Source organism: Aquarana catesbeiana, linkage group LG04, assembly GCF_042186555.1.
Source record: "Aquarana catesbeiana isolate 2022-GZ linkage group LG04, ASM4218655v1, whole genome shotgun sequence".
Taxonomy (NCBI): domain Eukaryota; kingdom Metazoa; phylum Chordata; class Amphibia; order Anura; family Ranidae; genus Aquarana; species Aquarana catesbeiana.
In genome coordinates, this window is record NC_133327.1 from 572,458,134 (window position 1) to 572,481,042 (window position 22,909).

The 22,909-nt window shown below is 40.3% G+C and overlaps 1 protein-coding gene across 1 annotated transcript in view; it reads right to left on the reverse strand.

Moving 5' to 3' along the window:
- Positions 1 to 22,909, reverse strand: part of LOC141140662 (MAL-like protein) — a 50,835-nt gene that overhangs the window by 15,001 nt on the left and 12,925 nt on the right. The window contains exon 2 of the mRNA XM_073628062.1: positions 2,647 to 2,817. Coding sequence (XP_073484163.1) covers positions 2,647 to 2,817 — 171 coding nt within the window. The remainder of the gene's footprint in view (positions 1 to 2,646; positions 2,818 to 22,909) is intronic.

Genomic DNA, 22,909 nt, shown 5'->3' on the forward strand with positions numbered 1-22,909 from the left:
CAAAAATTAAAACATTCTGGCGGGAGGTGATCCAGCTTATCGAGGAGATTACGGGTAAAGCTATCCCGTATGACCCATGGGTCTGTCTGTTTCACGGTTCTGAGGGCTTAAATAGACGGTATAAATCTTCCCTAATCCCTGTGTTTCTAAATTCAGCAAAGAGCGTAATTCCAAAAAAATGGCAGGAAGTGGAGGGGCCTAGGATTGGGGATTGGATTTCAAGGGTAAACAAAATTTATATCTTAGAGAAGACTGAGATAGCTGATTCCCTGTTAAGGGATCAAGAAGGCAGTGGAGGTAGATGGGTCAGATGGGAAGTCTTTAAAAAATCTGAGAGATTTACTGAACTCATCATGAACTAATATATGCACATCTATTCTATACTTTTTGCCATTATGCTTGTTTCGGAGGGAAAGCACCTGCGGGGGGGGTATTGGGGATTATCATTGTCTTACTGAGATATGAGGTATTTTATGAAGAGTGTATTTTCTTTTTTTTTGTATTTTTATATATAAAATTAAATAAAGAATTAAAAAAAAATAAAATAAAATAAACTGATGGTGTGACAATTGGGCTGACTTACAAAAGGCAAACAGGTTGTTCACTTTGCAAAGGGAAGTTGCCATTTGCAAGGGAATTTTCCCAAAACCTTAGTGCATGAGTTGAAGTTCTGCTATCTTCCATCATCAAATCATGTGCAAACAAAAATGCTTTTTATTTTCCTTGTGATTAGGTATTTTTTGCAAAGTGAAATTTCACCACATTCATTAACCACTTGCTTACTGGGCATTTAAACCCCCTTCCTGCCCAGACCAATTTTCAGCGCTCTCACACTTTGAATGACAATTGTGCTGTCATTCAACACTGTACCCAAATGAAATTTTTATCATTTTTTTCACACAAATAGAGTTTTCTTTTAGAGGTATTTAATCACTGTTGGGTTTTTTATTTTTTTGCTAAAAAAATGAAAAAAAGACAGAAAATGTTGAAAAAAAAATCTGTTTCATAGTTTGTTATAAAATTCTGAAAACAAAACAGGTAATTTATCTCCTTCATTGATGTGCGCTGATGAGGCTGCACTGATGGGCACTGATAGGCTGCACTGGTGGGCACTGACAAGGTGCAAATGATGGGCACTGATAGGTGTTACTGATGGGCACTGAGAGGTAGCACTGATGGTTGGAATTAATGGGCGGCACTGAAGGGCACTGATAGGTGGCACTGATGATCACTGATAGGTGGCACTGGTGATGATGAGGCACTGTTGGGCATTGATTGGCAGCACTAGTGGGCATTGATAGGTGGCACTGTTGGGCAAAGGTAGGTGGCACTGTAGGCACTGGTATGTGGCACTGGTGGGTGCTGGTAGGTGGTACTGCCAGGTGGCACTGATGGGCACAGATGAGGCAGCCGTGGCTCTCTGTCTGAGGGACGGATGTCATATGATGGCCTCCTGGCAATTAAGGCCTGCGCTGTAGCTGTCATTCAGCTATAGCACGGGTGGGAGGAGATTAAGCCCAGGGCAAATTCCCTTCGAAAATGCAACTTACCTTGCAAAATTGAAACGCTAGTTTTCTTTTAGTAAATTAACCCCAAGAATTCCTTACTGGTGAAAGTATTATTAGATTTATAGGTTTACATGTGTAGCACCCTCCTAGGTAGGTGCTAGAAGAGAGTATAGTTTTTAGTCTTTCTGCTTACCAGGAAGATGGTCAGGTAAAACTTAGAGTGCTCTCTGCCTACCAGGGAGCAGGATCTATTGGTTAGGTCTGCTCATTGTGCTCAGGTGCAGCTCAGCTTGTTTGACTGTCCCTCACTGGTCCAATAGGGAGGCATATTGGACAGTGGGAGGGGACCTAACAAGTGAGTGCACAAGCTTTGTTACAATCCTGGCAATTGGCAGAGAATATGTGCTGCATTGCATGCTGAGATACTGCATTTAAAGCTTGGGCACATGTGCCGAGAGTTAGTGGAGCCGGGAACAGAGTCCAGGAGGGAGGGGGCGGCTGCCCTTTCCTCCTTGGAGGAGGCCGTGCGGCCCTGGGTGGTCGACCCAGGGGCCTAGAGAGAAGCTGAACCCAGAGGTCCTGCGGAGCTGACTGTAAGGGAGACACCAGGAAGGATCTGATTCTGCCTACTGTGAGTACAGATCTGTGTCTTTGTGCCCTGTCGTGTGAGGGCCACCCCCTTCAGCTAGAAGAGTCAGTGGGGATGCCAGAGAGTGTTCTGAAGATAATGTAGTGCATCAAGTCTGCTGCTAGTGCAAGCAGGAAGACAACCCTTCCATACATGTGGCTGCATGGTCAAAGCAGTGTGACTGCTTCTATCACCAATCCGATGAGGCCAAGTGAGAGTGGTCCTTATCTATTGTGAATAGTTCCAGTTGGAGTATCCCACTAATCCCTTCTCCTATCCAAGTTCCAAAATAAAATACAAAAACACAAACATCCTGGACTGGTCATTGAATAACGAGCAAGCGGGAGTAAGGGTGACAACAAAGTGGAAACTATTAGCAACCAGCTGCAGGTAACTAGAGAGAGGCCTAAAAAGTCAACACCCAGCAAGCCCTACAGGGACAGTGCTACAAATGAATACTTCAGAAAGTCATAGTAAGTGAAATGACACAGAATAAAAGAAATCTCTTACAATTATTCTCCAGGTGTTGCAATGGTTTCTGTGGAATCCAAATAGGTAGACCATCAGGAGTAGCAATGAGAAGAAAAATGAGGACACTGCAACATACATGACCCATCCTTGCACAATTGGATAAAATACTCTTGTAGCAGCAACCAAAATCCAAACCCATGCTCCTAATAACTGCAAAAGAAGGAAAGAGATAGTTATGATAAAATAACTTAAAAGTGCTAAATATTGAAAAACACTTGTAGAAAAGCACAATTAAAAAAATGCACAAGATTCATTTGAAAACAGCCCATTTATTTATTATAAAAATTGCAATCATTTATTTATTTACTGATTACAAAATTAGTAAATGATCAGTGGACCATTAGGTCAGAAGGCAAGTGCCAAACTATTATTGAGGTTTCGTACGTGGCATTCCTAGCAAAATATATGAGGAGATAAGCTCAATTTATCTGAAAAGTTGTACAGTATTTGTTCCACCCTTTCAATGGCCAATGCTGACCTGACTTGTCACATCTAGAGGAAGGGACACTGACAGGTAAGTGTGCCATAAAGAGAAAGCATGCTGTGCAAAATCGAAAGCTTACCGGCATACAGTTGAATTCAGGTACACCCAAAGAAGAATGGGTTTACCTCTAAAGCAAGCTGGCTTAATTTATATATTAACAAACAATGGTAATCTTTTCCTGATAAAAGATTATTATGTATTCCTTGAACGTTTAATATTCCAAAAACATTTAGGATAAAAGTAGAATGGGAGCCAATTTTCTTGTTTTTCTGTCTTTGGATAAGAGTTAAAGCAGTTGGTGTTTTTTTTTTTTTTTTTTTTTTTTTTTGAGTTCTGTGTCTGCACTTCCTGAAGCAATGACTACAAAGGAAGTGAGAGAAAAAAAATCCTGAAAGTTCTTACTCTTCCCAACTCTAATAAAGAGGTGCTTTTGTTGCCTTCTGTATCCCTGTTGGAACAATCTACTTCTTTGCTTTCCAGATGACCACACAGAAAGTTTGGGGAAAGTTTAATATTGACAGAAACAGGAATAAAACCTAACAGTGGCAGAAACACGTTTTTTAAAACTGGCTTTTTTACCTAATATATAATGTATTTTCCTACAAAATTAATAAGCAAAGAATTAACAGGTTCCATGTAGCTCAACCTTAGAACCACACACCCTTTGCAGCTTTCTCCTTCTCTTCCCTCGTATTGTACTACAAAGTATTGCTGCCTACAGCATGTCTGTTAAGGTAAGTGGACTGGAAGGTGAGGAACACAGTAAGTAATTTTGTAAAATAGTGTGAAAATAGGAACCTATTAAGTTAAATGCACGTTTGGCCATTTGCCCCTTAAATTATCCAAAATATAATTCATTACTGTTACAATGCAATATTCTAGTATTTATATAATCCTCCATTGATGATCAGCTAAAAGAAAAAAAAATTGTGACGTGCGCATGAGATTTTATCACTTTGTTATAACTATTTTTGATTTCATGTGTGTCTTCGGGCGTGAGAAGGTGTGCCTGTAATTGCTCAGTTTAGGGTGTGAACTTACTGAAATATTTATCAAGGAGCAAAAGACAAAGACAGAGCTAAAAAGGTGAGCATTGTGACAGATGTGGTCATAGTGTATTTTAGATGACCTCCAAGCCAAGACAATGCATTTCCACCATCATTCCTAGATATTATATGATGTCAGTTGGGATCTACATTCAAGATCTCAGAAAAACATGCTACCCATCTTTCTGGGGGATAAAAGAGGAAAACTTTAGGACCAAAGTATGTAAACAAGGGACAAACTCTTGCCACCTCCTGAGAATTTGTATGCATAAAAAATTGATTGGTTAAACCCACAAGTGATTTTTCATTTTAACTACTTCTTTTCACTTTATCCTGGCTTTTCATAACAACAAAGGCATTAATTTACAGGTTGTATGAAGGTCATAGTGTTGTATAAAACATTAAGCCTCGGTTCACACCAGAGGCGGCACGACTTGCAGGTTGCCTCACCGAGGCGACCTGCACACGACTGCCCGGGCGACTTGCAAAACGACTTCTGTATAGAAGTCTATGCAAGTCGCCCCAAGTCGCCCCCAAAGTCGTACAGGAACCTTTTTCTAAGTCGGAGCGACTTGCGTCGCTCCCCTTAGATCGGTTCCATAGCATAGAACGGGAGGCGACTTGTCAGGCGACTAGGTCGCCTGACAAGTCGTCCCTGTGTGAACCGAGCCTTAGTAGTTAAATAACACTTTTTATAAAGGTCAAAACATGAGAAGAATGATGCCCTGTACACACGGTCGGACTTTGTTCGAACATTCCGACAATGTCGGATGTTGGCTCAAACTTGTATTGCATACACACGGTCACACAAAGTTGTCGGAAAATCTGATCATTCTGAACGCCGTGACGTAAAACACGTACATCGGGACTATAAACGGGGCAGTGGCCAATAGCTTTTATCTCTTTATTTATTCTGAGCATGCGTGGCACTTTGTCCGTCGGATTTGTGTACACACGATCGGAATTTCCGACAACGGATTTTGTTGTCGGAAAATTTTATATCCTGCTCTCAAACTTTGTGTGTCGGAAAATCCGATGGAAAATGTCCGATGGAGCCCACACACGGTCGGAATTTCCGACAACATGCTCCGATCGGACATTTTCCATCGGAAAATCCGACCGTGTGTACGGGGTATAAGAGGTAAACCTGGGGAGGAAAGGGATTTAGTTGGATAAGAAAGAGAGAGCCCATCCATATAAGGGACATTTGGCAGCCATGCATAACTGTATCATCAACACAGATTAATGTATATTTTGACGCTTCCTGTACCTTCTGCCTACAGGAAGAGGCATTAGAAGCAGGGCTGTCTTAATGCATGGGCACCTCTGGGCACTGTCCAGGGGCCCCAGGTGCATGGGGCCCCCATGATTTTGCATTACATCATACTTGCAAACTGTCCCGGATTTGCCAGGACAGTCATGCTTTCTACTAAGCTGTCCCAGGATGGCCATGTCCCGGCCAGTGTCCCATAAACTGTACTGTGCCCTCCTGATCCCAGTATTCTGCCCTCCTGACTCCCCCTGTATTGTGCCCTTTGTATTAATTGGTCTTTGATTTATGGCATGTTTTCTTATTGTTTAAAATCAATTTTATTATGTTTTATTCTATCAACTGTTTATACTTTAATTCTTGAGAGTAGGTGCATAAATTGGGACAGGCTGGTAGGGGCCCCAGTGCATTACTTTGCCCAGGGGCCCATGATGCTATTAAGACGACCCTGATTATAAGCCCATACTACATAAGAAATTAGGTCCATGGGTTCTTGATTCCCCACCAGGGATTAAGGGCCCATTACCTCAACCTGACTCCTAAGTGCGGGAAAACAGCATTCCCTGCAAACAGTTACACCTAATATCCATGTTACATCAGAAACCAATCTAATCAAGGTACCCTAAAATAAATGTAGACATTCTAAAAACGAAAAAATGTCAATCAGAAATGATAATCCTAGCTGTTTTATTACAGCTTCATTGGGAATGTGTTTATAAAAAAACTTGCAGAGCTATCAATCCTGCAAAACTACATTCATTCTGTGTGAATGCCAGCAAAATCAAATGTTACTAGGCTATTTTTTCTCCAGGCCAGCTAAGTTTCTTTACTCATAAGCATAGCATGAATCAGGTAAGTATTCCATTATGGCCACTAGAAGGAGCTGTTTATCATAGGAAATAAATGCTTATTTACTATGATCGAGAGCTCCATGTAGTGGACATAATATGATATTTTACAGATTCACACTATTCTTAGAAATTAAGAACATCTGACCTGAAAAGAAAATAGTATAGTAACAATACATTTTGTCAGCATTCGCACAGAACAAATCTACTTGCAGATTGGCAGGACAAAAATATCCCTGCAAGTTTTTGTTTTTATAATACCACAGTAATATGTTAAACATGAACAAATTAAAGCCTAAAGAGTCATTCAACAATTAGATAAAAATACTTCTATAATGATAATACTAATATATCGGTATGCTGTATATTTAATATACGAAACAATATTGGCTACTTTGTGGTCCTCCTGGTCTATCCTCAGAAAATCTGCATTTGTTCATGAATAAGCTAATTTATAATACATTATTTTAGGTCTCTGAGTGATTCGAGGATCCTTGTGATCAACCATTTGTGGTGAAACGCGTTGTGGTGGAAGTGGTGGTTTTTGGGGAAGATGTCATGGTTTCAGCTATACAGTGGATGTTTTTTTAAAAAAAAGACTTAGAAGAGCAGAGATTTGAGCGAATCTTTTATTCAGTTACACTTTTCCTTTTATCTTAAAATAATGTCTAAAGGAATATTCTACTGTAATGTTAAAGACCTGCAGGCTAAGCATACAACTATGTATGGTGCACAGCTTAACAAGCTTATAATTTTTGTTTATTTTGTTATTTCCATTTTTGTGGATACATTTTCAAGCATTTATGATGCACCTTAAAGCACCAGATTGCCTTTCATTGAGCTGTAATATTTCAGCCTCTTTTATGTTCAGGTAATAGGTTCATTGTAATTCTCATCCCAAGAGAAAACCTTTAGCCACAGTTTCAGGAGTTGTTTTCCATTATCTTATGGTATGTACATAGCTTTTATATTTTTAAATCGTTTCAGTGGCGCACAGGTGTGTCTGGTATTCCTAAGTTAATAGCTCATCTATACAGATGGACAAAATGAAAATGCAATACACTAGCCTTGGTTCATGTACACATTTACCTGTTGTTTTCATCTTATCTTTGTGTGTGACCCTGCCATATTGACACAGACAATATCAATAACAAAACAGTGTAGCACTACCTAAATACCAAAATAACTGAAAATATATCCTCATAGGAATATATGATTTTGACTTGCAGAATAGCAAGATACTAAGTGCACAATCAAATATACGTGTACCTTATTTGAGAATAATAAACACTAAAAAATAATCACAGTGAAAGTGACACCAGAAAAATTAAAAGAATCAATAAATCAAAAATTATAAGAAAAAAGTCCGAAAAACAGTCCTCCAAAATCTTCTGAATGAAAGTAGCTTTCACCTGACAAAACAGCAATAGTGCAAAGATTTAAATAGTGCAAGTGCTCTCCTCCACCCCAATATCCTAGCCGCTCACCTCAAAATCTCACCCCTGTTTCACCAGCAGGTCAGAAATAGCAGGTTCCCTCTCAGGGATACAAACGGGTCAGCTGAACATGGAGCTTCTATATTATCCGTACTGCCACAGGCTAATAGTATGGATGTCAGCCGGTATACACTCCCTCAGAATGATCCGGTGAACATAGGGTTTAAAAAGGCAAATCTAGTGCTCTCTGTATAACAAGCGGTTTATTTCATCATAAAAACATATAGCACATTACTCACAACGCAGCACATAGGTAGTGCGGGCTCAGGAAGCATAAGAAACAGCAAGATGCTCATGGAGTGACGTCACCACTGCGACTCTACCCCCTATACAGGTTACGTCAAAAGGGCGTGACTTGTTCAGTAAGTGGCCCCTTACTGAAGAAGTCACGCCCATTTGACGTAACGCATGACCCGTTTGTATCCCTGAGAAGGAACCTGCTATTTCTGACCTGCTGGTGAAACAGGGGTCAGATTTTGAGGTGAGGGGCTAGGATATTGAGGTGGAGGAGAGCACTTGCACTTTTGAAATCTTTGCACTATTGGTGTTTTGTCGGGTGAAAGCTACTTTCATTCAGAAGATTTTGGAGGACTGGTTTTCAGACTTTTTTCACATAATTCTTGATTTATTGATAATTTTGATTTTTTCTGGTGTCACTTTCACTGTGATTATTTTTCAGTGTTTATTATTCTCAAATAAGGTACACATTTGATATTTGATTGTGCACTTAGTATCTTGCTATTCTGCAAGTTAATTATATATTCCTATGAGGACTTATTTTCAGTTATTTTGGTATTTAGGTAGCGCTACACTGTTTTGTTATTGATATTATTTATGTGAAGTGAACGCATTTTCTGGGTATGCAGCAGCCAGGTGGGGGGTATTTTTGGTGTGTCATTTGTGTGATATTTATGCAATATCACTCACTGGTATTTATTATTGAAGAGGTGATGTTGGTCACAATTTCTTTCACATATTTGCGCTGATAGATTTTTGTTTTATATTGTATATTGACACAGACGTACACTATATTATCCAAGTATTGGGATGCCTGCCTACACGCACATGAACTTTAACGGCTCAAAGTCTTAGTCCATTGGGTTCAATATTGAGTTGGCCCACCCTTTGCAGCTATAACAGCTTCAACTCTGGGAAGGCTGTCCGCAAGGTTTAGGAGTGTGTCTATGGGAATGTTTGACCATTCTTTCAGAAGCGCATTTGTGAGGTCAGGCACTGATGTGGATGAGAAGGCCTGGCTCATAGTCTCTAATTCATCCCAAAAGTGTTCTATCGGGTTAAGGTCAGGACTCTGTGCTGACCAGTCAAGTTCCTTCACCCCATGCCTTTATGGACCTCGCTTTGTGCACTGGTGCACAGTCATGTTGAAACAGGAAGGGCCAACCCCAAACTGTTCCCACAAAGTTGGGAACATGAAATTGTCCAAAATGCCTTGGTATGCTGATGCCTTAGGAGTTCCCTTCACTGAAACTAAGGGGCCAAGCCCAGCCCCTGATAAACAACCCCACACCTTAAATCTCCCCTTCACCAAATGATTTGGACCAGTGCACAAAGCAAGGTCCATAGAGACATGGATGAGCGAGTTTGGGGTGGAGGAACTTGACTGGCCTGCACAGAGTCCTGACCTTAACCCGATTGAACACCTTTGAGATGAATTAGAGCGGAGACTGGGAGCCAGATCTTCTTGTCCACATCAGTGCCTGACCTCACAAATCTGCTTCTGGAAGAATGGTCAAACATTCCCATAGATACACTCCTAAACCTTGTGGACAGCCTTCCCAGAAGAGTTGAAGCTGTTATAGCTGCAAAGGGTGGGCCAACTCAATAGTGAACCCTAAGGACTAAGACTGGGATGTCATTAAAGTTCATGTGCGTGTAAAGGCAGGCATCCCAATACTTTTGGTAATATAGTGTATCATTCATGTGTAAATGTCATAGAATGAAGTAGCACATTTTAACTTTTCCAGAATTGTTTAAACATGAAGAGATTTCTCTCAATGTCTTTTTGAAGACAACTAAGATAGAAAAAACGCCTGAGGTCTGTATTATTGGCTTCTTGCCCTTACACTTCTATCCAGCTGCTGTAATGAGCAAAGTAACAGATACACGTAGCAATATAAAGTACTATGATAGCTTGTCGCATGCCTGACATATCTTGCAGAATATAATTTAACAACCACCCCCCAAAAATTGAACCAAAATTGTGGGAGTGGCTAAATTGCACTAACAGTGGGAGGGGATACAAGGAGCACGGTTAAAAAAACAGCCTACTCACTGTATGCACAGCACATAGATGTCACAGTCCTTGTACCCACACAAAATACTTTATTGCTGTAAAACAAGCAAGAGTCTAAAAAGGTACCTACAAAACTATTTTTTTTAACTGAAACCCTTTCATTACATATAATTTTCTACACACCTCCCTAACCTAAGGAAGTACTTCAGGACTACATAATGTACTAAGACTGAGTTGTTCATGAATATGTCATATAGAGCCCAACATACAGATTCCAGTAGTCAGGAGTATGAAATGTACAAGATCGTGCGTAATGCAGAGAGTGCAGGGGTCAGGAGTGTGTAAAACTGTGAGTGCAGGGGTCAGGAGTGTGTACAACTCCGAGTGCAGGGGTCAGGAGTGGGTAACGCAGAGATTGCGGAGGTCAGAAATAGTTAATGGGCAGAGGTCAGAAGTGTATACCACACAGAATACAGGGGTCAGGAGTATGTATGTATGACCATATGACCATGAATGCAAGGGCCAGGAGTGGATAACACAGAGAGTACAGGGGTCAAGAGTAGGTAATGCACAGGCTACTGTACAGAATACTAGCAAAAATGAACTCCTCCTGCCAGTACAAATCCCCCCAAGACCAAATCACCCACAGTACAGATAACCTCCCATAGCCCTAAATTCCCCTCCCAACCTAACCTCTCAGTACAGCCCCCATATTCAGTACAGAGTGAAGAAATGTCATCAGCACACCAAGGATCCCTCAAAAGGGTCCAAAGCCCCATTCACATGGTCCACATACGGCAATGTTTTGGAGCCACGCAGTGCCCCATTATCAGACAAGTGACGAGGTGGCTCAGAAACATTGCCGTATGTGGACCATGTGAATAAAGCTTTGGACCCTTTTGAGGAATCCTTGGTGTGCTGATGATATTTCTTCACTCTGATTGTCTACAGTATCCAGCCTGTGGTCATTACAGCACCCAGCATTACTAAACAGCCATTTTCAGGAACCTGTGTTTGGGGAATATTGCGCCTGTCCTCTCAGTACAGATCTCCGCCACCAACTTTCCAAAAACACTGGTATTTTAGGATGAGGGGAAGTCCTCAGCTTTGTCCTCAGCTTTGCTGTGTCATATGACTGGAGCCGAGGAGGAGCCTCCCCCCTTGGCTCTGAACTGCCACTGTTAAGCATAGTAGCATACACACTGCAACGCCATTCAGCAGAAAAGATTGAGAAGCTCACACCTGGCAACCCCTGAGTGTCAGCACCTAGTGCAGACTACACCCCTCTAAGTACGTCACTGATAGGCCCCCTACAAATGGCCATCACATATTTTGATGGTTATAGCCGCAGATACATTTTTACAGACTTTTATCCATATATTATGAAATTGTACATGTTAAGTTGACTATACATTTTAAGATTTCTCTTGTTTAGTCTCATGGGCAGAACAAGAGAAATCACTCAAATCCCCCATTCATGCCTAACAGCATAAATGGATGAATGGCAGTTTATTGTATTCTGACAGCCGGAACCAACAGCTGTCAGAATACAAAAACATGCCTGTATCTAATTGGATGTAGGCACACAATTTTTTATCTGGCTCCTCCAAAAAAAATCGATTCGTTCTGTGACAGGGCCACTCACAGAATTATTTTGGACAATTCAGCAAGAAATAAGGCAGGTAATTAGATCTGCGTGTGAAGTTGCTTAGGCCACCCCCCCCCCCCCTTAAATTTTACATAAATCCAAACAATGAACATCTTTTATTTTGTCATTTAGGTCTGCTGACGTATTGAAACTGAGGAAATTCATGTGTTTTCAGTCCACAACAGGATTTAGAAGCTGAGGGCATCTATCTGGATCAACAGATATATCTCTGTACTTGCAGGGTCTTGCAGAGATGCACTGCATATGGATTTTTTTTACACTTTCTATGCATTAAGGTAAAAAACCTTCTGTGTGCAGCTGACATGTGAATGTGACTGGCTCTCAATGGAGCCGCTTCACACTTGTCTGGGGTGGCCGTGGTGCGGTTTCCAAAAGGGTCCTGTGCGTTTTTGGGTTCCAGTTCAGGTGCGAATTTAGGTAAAAATTTGGAGCTGATTCAAACCTGAACTGGTGAACAGAAACGCACTGGATCCCAGGCTGAAAACCGAGGCCGCACATATCTGAACTTGGCCCTAAACAGTAAATGTCCGGGCCGAAGAAAGCTTCCCCTAGGTTCCTACTCGGCTCTGACATGTCTTACTTGACACACTTTCAGTGCCATTCATTTTGAATAGCACCCCAACATACTAAGGTAATATGCATGTTTTGAAACATTCTGTAACTGATGGCAACACACTATAATGTATTGCAGCAGAAATTTGTGACATGTTCAAAAATTAGGTGTTGGCTGTTGATTTGCATTAATGCAACGCAAATTATTGCATGGCATAACATGTATAACGCACATGCATTACCACGCTGCACAAATGTAAATAGACCCTAAGGAATTGATTGTGTAAATACAGATCAGATTATACAGATTTGATGTGAATCTCACAAAAATATTTTTTTATGAATTCTGCTAGGAGTGATCATACCTGAATGGGTCCGGACCATGTTGAACTTTTATGGAGAATTTATAAAAAAAATGCTATTTTTTTAGGTACTACACATTTGATCTTACAATTGTTATTTTATTAGACATAGCATGCAAAGGCAGATGATGGATTAAATATCAAAACACGCAACATAGCCAACACTGCAAAACAAACAGCTTTATTCAGTGCCGCCCTAAAGATTACATTTTATATATTTGAAATTAATAACTTTTCCCTTGTGTTAGCTGTAAGGACATACTACATGAGCTAAGATACATAATGGTTAGTAAACAACAGTCTCTAACATAATATAAAAATATTATATCTAAATTTTAACTATAAACCTGACTGACTATCTAGAATTAAATTAATCATTGGCTGCTTTGTGGCAATCACAACTGGCAAATCGACGCAAGAGCAGTGCGTCAACCACCCTGCGCACAGAACCCACTAAGCTCTAAAACCTAACTTTTCTTCGTACACAGCTAAAAATAATGTATGCTGGCAAAAATATAACAATCATAAACCTGCAGGTGGAGTTTTGGGGTTGGGGTGCTCACTTTCTGATGTGCTTTATGTTATCAGAGAATGCAGGGTAAAACAGAAAAATGGTCTGGTATGGGAGGGAGGCACTTATTAGTATGACCAGTTTTTGGAGATAAGGGAATGTTTCTATTTATGGAAAATGCATTTTGAATGCACCTATCAAATATTTTAACCCCTGCAGCAACCTGCTGGTTCATGTTTTCTTTTTTTCATTAAGATACATTATTTTTAGCATTGGTTTATCACATTTAAATTTTAATGAGAAAGCTTTGAACATTTGAATGTGTATAAAAAATGTGCAGAGCTATTCATCTTGTAAAACTACATGTACATTCAATCCATGAAAATGGGAGCAAAACCAAATGTTATTAGGCTACGTTGTCTCTCTTCAGCGACATCGGGAAAATACTGTATTATGGCCACTAGATGGAGCTGGCAGTCATATGAAATAAATACTTTTTCCTGATTGTCAGCTTCAACAACTGGTCATAATAAGGTACTTTCCTGATTCACATTGTGAAGAACATTGCGGTATGACATACACTGCAAAAGTAAATCTGGCGCTTATAGCAGCCAATCATATTCAGGTGCTGCCAAATAAAGGTAATTAAAACCAATTAAAATATGCTATTACCTCTGATTATTATTAAACAGGATTTATCTTGTGCCGACAGTTTACGCAGCGCTTTACAATGTAGGGGGGGGGGGGCAGTATGATTACAATACAGTTCAATACAGCAGGAATAGATGGTTTAGAATTTAGTTTTTTATTTGCTAATTTTCTTCTATACTTGTCTCCCTATTTTTCAACCAATTGACATTTTCTTCTATATAGAAATAATATTTTCTGTCCCTGGCACAGGGAAGTTTAATATCTAATATTCAATTCAGTCACATACACTCCAAAATACCCAACATGTAAGTGACCAGCAGCTTTTGAGCTGTGCACCCAGGCAGTTGAAATCAATAATCATACCAGAGAATATATAAATCAGGACCCCCGGCTTGCAGGGCATACCTCTGAGCCACCTCGTGTACCTACTACTTACAGTATGTTATTACCAGTTGACTTGCATTAAATCAGGAGACAACATATTCAACAGGGTGGAGAAAATCTATGAGGTGCAACCAACATGAAGCAAGGGCTGTACAACCAGTTTTACGTGAATAGACGTGACAACATTCTTGATAATTATCTTGTGATTAATCAATTAAGGTAGTACAGTACATAAGTAACTTCCATTTAATTAAGGATTTGTCATGTTGCACTGCCCTAAATTACCTGTACACCTAAACACCATTTTATCCCTTATCAAATTATTATGAAATAAAACTCAGTTGGCATTGTTGATTGGTTGGTATGGAGCTATATTCTGAAGTCAAATTGCTATTTGAAGTTCAACTGACATAAAATAAGCAGCATGCTGACAAAAAGATGGTTGACCTCCAATTGGTCAAATTTCTATAAATGATCGGTCCAATCAGAACTAGTATTTCAGCTTTAGTTCGTTTCTTGTCATGGGGTATTTTTTAGTACTAGTTTAGTTAAAGGTCGGTGTCCCAGGCACCATCGCATCCCTGAGCTCAAATATCATCTGTTTGACTCATTTTACAGACATTGCTAAAAAGTGCCAAAACTAAATTGGAGCTAAAATGTAGAAACTAAAATATATGTAAATCTATATCTTTTTTAGTAAGTTTTGGATATAGTGTAAAACCTTGTAAAGTATTTGTGGTTATCTGTGTCCCTGCTGGGTAGATTCATCCTCTCTGTCCCGGTGACCATTGTCACTGATACAAAAAAGTGATGAACAATCCAAAATTTGAGAGCAGCTACCAGAATAGGTGCAGTTGAGACTGAAGTGGAGTGGTGAGGGCAAGGGTAGAGTGTTGAGGACCGGGAATATTGGTAAGTGCAGGGAAAATAGTAAAGACAAGGAAGGGGAGCTAAGAGTAGTGAAGGCAAGAGAATAGTGGTAAGGGCAGGAAAGATTGGTGAGGACAGAGAAGAGTGGTAAGGGCAGGGAAGAGTAGTAAGGGTGGGGAAGAGTAGTAAGGGCAGGGAAGGGTGGGGGGGCTGAGGTTAGTGTTAAGGGTGAATGGAGCATGGCACATAGCAGAGTGGTGAAGAAGTGGGGGGAAATGTTTGTAGAGCAGGGGTTGTGTGGCAGAGTGGTGAGAGGGGTGAGCAGGGTAGTGTGGTGAGAGCAGGGGTGAGCATATGGCAGGGTTGCATGGGGGGACCCTGAGTGTGTGGAGGTGGCAGAGGGCAGAAGAGGTGGCATAGTATTAAGAGTGTGGATGACTGCAGAGTGGTAAGGGAGACAGGCAAGAATAGTGAGAGCAGGGGTAAGTGGATGGGCATGTGGCAGAGTAGTGGTAGGGGGCAGAGTTTTAAAAGCAAGAGGGCTTCTGCATAGAAGTGAGGAAAGCTGCATAATGTTATGAGCAGATGGTGGAGTGGAGACATACACTTCCCAAACCCATAAAGATGCCTTTGCATGCACAATGAAAAATATCACATTTCCAATTCAGGAGTGCCCCTCAACTAATCAAATACCACTAATCCGCAGGCGTGTGCTGTTATGTCGTATGGTGTTCGCACACATGTGCAGTGCTTTGTGGCTCCCATTCCCTGGATACTTCTGCCCTTTGATTATAAGTTCTATATGCTGGCTAAACCCTGCAGGCGTGCCTGTGCAGAATAACATATATACAGTATATATGCTAACCTGGTACTATTTTCAGCACTATAACAACAATACCAATAATGAACATGGGAGAAAACACAAACGTCATCTTACTTCCCGTTTCCTTTTTTAATAACAATTTTAGATAATGCACAGCACTGTAAGAACCAGACAGATAACTTGTTTTTCATGAGCTCATGTGTAAAGTTGTAATAAAGTGACTGTAATTCTTTGCATATACCTACTGAAGTGACCAGCCTCAGGTGATACACAGCGATAAATCCTCCCACAGAAGTTGTACCTGTTTATCTGCAGCAATCTCTTCTCCACAGCCCTTCAAAATACTCAGATCAAAGGCTTTTTCTCAGCAAGCAAGGGGCTGGGATCTGATGTCACACACTGCACAACATTAAAGGGACACTAAAGTTTTTTTTTTTATAAATAACAAACAAGTCATACTTACCTCCTCTGTGCAAGGGTTTTGCACAGAGTGGCCCCGATCCTCCTCTTCTGGGGTCCCTCAGCGGTGCTCCTGGCTCCTCCTCACATCGAGTGTCACCCCTGGGGAAGCCATTCTCTAGGGACACCCGTGCGGGTGTGCTCCCGAGTCCTGCTGCTGCATCCATTGACACAGACAGCAGGACTCGGTCCCGCCCCCTGGCTCCCGCATTATTGGATTTGATTGACAGCAGTGGGAGCCAATGGCTACGCTGCTATAAATGTATCCAATCAGGACCTGAGATACCGGCGAGAGCGGGTGTGCTCGTTCCCGGCGCTGTAAAGACAGGGTTCAGGTAAGTAAAACAGGGGCGCTGGGGGGTTGCTACACTAAAGGAGTTTTTTCACGTTACTGCATAGAATGCAGTAAGGTGAAAAACGCTGAGGGTTTACAACCCCTTTAAGCTCAGAGCCAAGTGTAATCTGAGACATGAATGGAGGGAAAAGACACACCCTCTCTATACAGTGGGCTGTCAATCACCTTCTCTGTGCAGGGGAGGAGGCGGGGCCATCTCCTGGGATTCTCTATAGTGTTGGCATAACCTGTCAGAAATGACTCAGGCAAATAGCTAAGAGAAAAGAGCGCAGACAAAAAAACAAACTAGGTGTTTTGGATTGAGGCTAGAACACACCATATTGGCATATCCTTTGCTATTTTTTTTTATTTCAGAGCCCAATTGAACCCTCTTTATTTGTTACAATAATAGATTCATTATGCAGCTGTATATACAGTAATAAATACGCTTTGAACTGCTAAATGCTGCAGCAAGGTTTAAAGCTGAACTCCAGGCACAAAAAATGGAATTTAATTATATTCCTCAATGGCCACAAAGGATATAAATTCATAACTCCAAACATTCTGAAATGATAAAAAGGATCACCTTTCAGTACACAGTACTCAAAGGACACGTCCATGCCATGGCCCTGGTTATATGGACCACTATCTAATATGTAGAAAATGATTGACTAAACAACACATTATTATTTTTTTATTTTTTTTTACCTCTTTTTTTATATACCGTATATTGGCATTTTAAAATAACAAATGCCTCAGTATAGAGATTGGATAAAAAGTTTAGTACAGCATCCCAATTTAGTAGTAAAATAGTATATTTATAAAGTCATGTACACCCATCAGACCAAAAAATAGGGACAACTGAGCCTGCATAAGGGATGGAGAGATTTTGTCTCAAAAGAGGGACTATCCCTCCAAATAAGGAATAGTTTGAAGCTATGGTAAATCTGCTTGTGTGCATCAAATGCCTTTTCAAACCCAGTTATTACACTGTATAATTATCAGTCACATCATCACTGTGCTTTGCATAACCTGTGCAGAGAGCAGAGCTGCGGGAGGAGCTCAGCAGGCCCCATCTAAACAAAGCTACAGGAGGGGGCGGATACAAGACCAGTCAACCTGCACAACTAGAGAACAGCACTGGCTGGTCTTTATTACAGGGAGCTCCTGCACAGAGCCAAAGTATAATGCTGAATTACTGCACTGATATGAAACAAATACACAATAGACACCAATATTCAAGTAAGAATATTGGTTAGCCTGGACTTCAGTACTATTCTGTAATCCAACAATGGAGCATACCATTTTATGTGTGCATGTTTTGACTTTCAGGCAGAAGTGGAAGGGTTCTCTGTCAGAGACAACTTCCAGGTCAGCAACCATGTCAAAAATCTCCAATATAATATCCAGATTAAAAAAGGGAAGTGATGGGGTGGGGGACAGCAAAACACACTTTGGGGGTGATTTTCTAAAATTGGTGCACATACAATCTAGTGCAGCTGTGCGTAGTAACCAACCAGCTTCTAACTTCTGTTCAATTAAGCCTTGACAATAAAACCTAGAAGCTGATTGGTTCTATGCACAGCCGCACCAGATTCTGTGTGTACCAATTTTAATAAATCTCCCCCTTTGACTGCATTGCACAGTCCCCATAAATTTTAATGAATTCTGTATACAGTCTGGCAGGCAGATATTAAGGCTTCCCATTGAAGTGATTAGACCATCGCAAGGGTACAGTTTGTAATGCAGAAGGAACTGAAAGGTAACCCTTGGGTGATAGCAATTATGAGCAATCTGCTCCCTGTTTCGTGCTGTGTGTTTTACAGACCCAGCACAGAGATACTGTTAATGACAGAGTGCATTGTTTTGTGTTATCAGCCACTCTGGAGAAATCCAGGTAATTCCAAAGGGTTCATTAAAATCATTAAACAAATGGATATATGTGGATTATATTTTTTTTAAGTTATTTAAGGACGGTTTGCCTAAAGGATGCCGAAAGATTTGTGTCTGATGAGGCACAAATTCCAGGATTTGTTATAATGCATATATGAGGCTTTTTAAAGCATTATAGGGTGTTTTGTTTAGCTTTAATGTGTCTGCTATTTTATCCCAGGGTTTAAAATGTATTTAAAATTAAGATTTTTTACAACTCCACGTTAGCATGTCAGGATCTCTCAACATGCATCATCCACTGTTTGCCTTGGTCTCCAAGGTTATAACTAAGCTCATACACAATACAGGAGGATTATGGAACACTGTGGTACTTAGTTACCTCTCAGTCAGTTGTTCTGTCAAGACAGCATTACAAGCAACAATTATAATTGCTCTTCTGTGGTTACAGACTGTGACTGTAAACAATTATATTTCATTTTTTAAATATATAAAAAAAACATGTTATACTTTCCTGTTCTGTGCAATGGTTTTGCACAGAGCAGCCCGGATCATATTCTTCTGGAGTCCCTCACCGGCGCTGCTGGTTCCTCCCCCCCGTCTAGTGCCCCCATAGCAAGCCACCTGTTATGGGGGCACTGGTATGTGCTTGCTCCTGAGCTGGTCCTGTGTGTCCGTTGACACACAGAGCACAGCTTGGCCCTGTCCCCATTCCCTTTTCACTGGCTGTAATTATGCATTAAGGTAAAAAAAACCTGTAGAGCCACTTTCATCAAATCTCATGATAAAAGGAAAAACAAACCACACCTACCCAATGGACTGAGCAGCATTCTTAAATTAATCAGTCAACTTTCATTCAGTCTAATGAATCAAATCAATACTCATTCTTCCTCATTGCTAAAGAGAGCCTGTCAGGATAAGAAAATCGGATTAGGATTATGGCAAAAAACTGTTTTGTTCTTGGGGAAATTTCACTAAAATGCATGCTCTTAATTTCGTTTAATGCTTCGTCAAACTTTGCTTGGAAAAAAATATTCAGTATTTTTTTTCATATAGTGTTTTTTGGGTGCATGTAGGGTGGTTTAGATTGTTAGTGTTCTGGTATTATTTTTCTACTTTTTTATTGTTACCTATGTACTGTTGCTGTAAAGGTTTTCTTTTTCTTTTTCTTTTTTTCTTTCTGTGAACACATTTAGGACGCTGCTCTGATTTGTCTTTTGGGTTGAACACTGTCATGTAAGAAAAAATACTGTTTGCACGGCTACGATTAATTATTTCAGCATTTTTCTGTTTTATATGAGTGGTATACAGTATATGTTTAGTGAATCCATAGATCTATTCTCCTGAGGAAGCAAAGCTATGAATTGCATTGAGATTTTGTTCCCCTTTTACCACAGCAACGCTGTATTACAAGCATGTAAATCTTAAAAACTAATATTCATGCATATAAAAAAGGTTGTGATAAGAGGGACTAGAAGGAAAATGTAAATATATGAACCCCTCTTTCCCCACATAAAATGAGGAAATATAAATGTATATACAGTATCTGACAAAAGTGAGTACACCCCCTCACATTTTTGTAAATATTCTATTATATCTTTTCATGTGAAAACACTGAAGAAATGAAACTTTGCTACAATGTAAAGTAGTGAGTTTACAGCTTATATAACAGTGTCAATTTGCTGTCCCCTCAAAATAACTCAACACACAGCCATTAATGTCTAAACCGCTGACAACAAAAGTGAGTACACCCCTAAGTGAAAACTTCCAAATTGGGCCCAATTCATGTCATGTGTCAGTGTTACAAGGTCTCAGGTGTGAATGGGGAGCAGGTGTGTTAAATTTGGTGTTATCGCTCCCACTCTCTCATACTGGTCACTGGAAGTTCAACATGGCACCTCATGGCAAAGAACTCTCTGAGGATCTGAAAAAAAGAATTGTTGCTCTACATAAAGATGCCCTAGGCTATAAGAAGATTGCCAAGACCCTGAAACTGATCTGCAACATGGCGGCCAAGACCATATAGCAGTTTAACAGGACAGGTTCCACTCAGAACAGGCCTCGTCATGGTTGACCTAAGAAGTAGAGTGCACATGCTCAGCGTTATATCCAGAGGTTGTCTTTGGGAAATAGACATATGAGTGCTGCCAGCATTGCGGCAGAGGTTGAAGGGGTTGGGGGTCAGCCTGTCAGTGCTTCAGACTATACTCCGCACACTGCATCAAATTGGTCTGCATGGCTGTCATCCCAGAAGGAAGCCTCTTCTAAAGATGATGCACAAGAAAGGCGGCAAACAGTTTGCTGAAGACAAGCAGACTAAGGACCTGGATTACTGGAACCATGTCCTGTGGTCTGATGAGACCAAGATAAACTTATTTGGTTCAGATGGTATCAAGCGTGTGTGGTGGCAACCAGGTGAGGAGTACAAAGACAAGTGTGTCTTGCCTACAGTCAAGCATGGTGGTGGGAGTGCCGGGTTCTGGGGCTGCATGAGTGCTGCCGGCACTGGGGAGCTACAGCATCTGTGGGGCATCCTCAAACGGAAGGTGGAGGATCACAAGGTCTCTAACATCCACCAGCTCCATGATGTCATCATGGAGGAGTGGAAGAGGACTCCAGTGGCAACCTGTGAAGCTCTGGTGAACTCCATGCCCAAGAGTGTTAAGGCAGTGCTGGAAAATAAAGGTGCCCACACAAAATATTGAGACGTTGGGCCCAATTTGGAAATTTTCACTTAGGGGTGTTTTCACTTTTGTTGCCAATGGTGTAGACATTAATGGCTGTGTGTTGAGTTATTTTGAGGGGACACTACTTTACATTGTAGCAAAGTGTAATTTCTTCAGTGTTGTCACATGAAAAGGTATAATAAAATATTTACAAAAATGTGAGGGGTGTACTCACATATATATATATTATTGCACATGTGACAAGACAAGCAAAATATTTTATTACATTTGACTTGATAAACAAGCAATGTCTTGATATACAAGTAGCGTCTTGTCACAACTGCGTATAAAAGAGAAGAAAGGCGCCTCTAAGTGTAGCAATATGCTTACATTTAATGAAGGTACAACATTTAGCAACATAGAGGCACTTAGAGGCGCCTCTCTTCATTTTTTATACTCTGTAGCTCCAGCTAGATTTTGCTTCTAATCCTCTTGTGGAGGCTGCCATTTGTGGACAGACATTTTATGGTTACACAACCTATCACATTGCTATAATCTTTTTATATGGACTATAAACTGAAGGACTTATTAATAAATGGTTGTGGAACAAATCATTTGAGTTTCCATTATTTCTTATGGGGACATTTTCTTTGATATACAAATGCTTTGGATTACAAACATGTTTCTGGAACGAATTATGCTGGCAATCCAAGGTTTTACTGTATATATTTTTTATTCTATACTGTCTATACTCATTGGCATTGTCTTTGCATTATTGTGCACAGTTGAGATGCAGTGCCAAAAAACATTATGCATCTCAACTGTCTATAAAGGTAAACACCTTTTTTTTATCTTCCCCATTAACTCTAATGCATTTCACCAAAATTGGGAAATTTTGCAAGGATTTCCTAATTTTTGCCAATATTTAGAAGAAATTAAAACTTTTGGTTTTTCTAAACTATAATGAGCACAACTCATAAGCCAATCGGTGAGTCAGCAACATTCCACTGAATCAAGCAACACTCATTTACTTAATCAGCACTGTGGCTAAAGAGGGCCTGTTAGGATAAAAATATGGGAATATACCACAAATGACTTATTTCTGAAGGTGCACACTGTGGATCTGTCATTGGCATTCTTGCTTCACAGTTTAATAAACCACCAACATGGAACAAGCATTAAGTCTGTGAAGTGTTAGGACATCTGATACTTGTATGTTTGTTTCAAATTAGCAAATGGAGTGGCTTCAGCATCACAGGTGCCAGGAGGGACATTTACTTTTCTTTCAGGCACAGATTGGATGAGGAATTCAAGTTTGACTACAGAGTTGCTTTATTTATTGCGAAAAATTAGCGCAGAAATGAAACGTAATGCTCTACAGAAAGCTCTACAGCCTAGTAGATACTCTAATGTCTATTGTGAAGTTGCCTTCAGAAATGTTGTTTGCAGATATTGCCACAATTTAAAAAAATATGCATTTATGGCATGTAATTAAAGGTGGTTTTTAGATTTCGGAATTTTAAAAATGGTAGGAACGTCCCATATCAAGTCATCTGTATTTCATTACAGAGTTATTAATTTATTGTATCTTAAAAACCTTTACCTGCAAACCCAACGAGGCTAAATATACATGAATAAGTCATTCTTCTAGGTCTTTAGAGAAGAACTTTGAA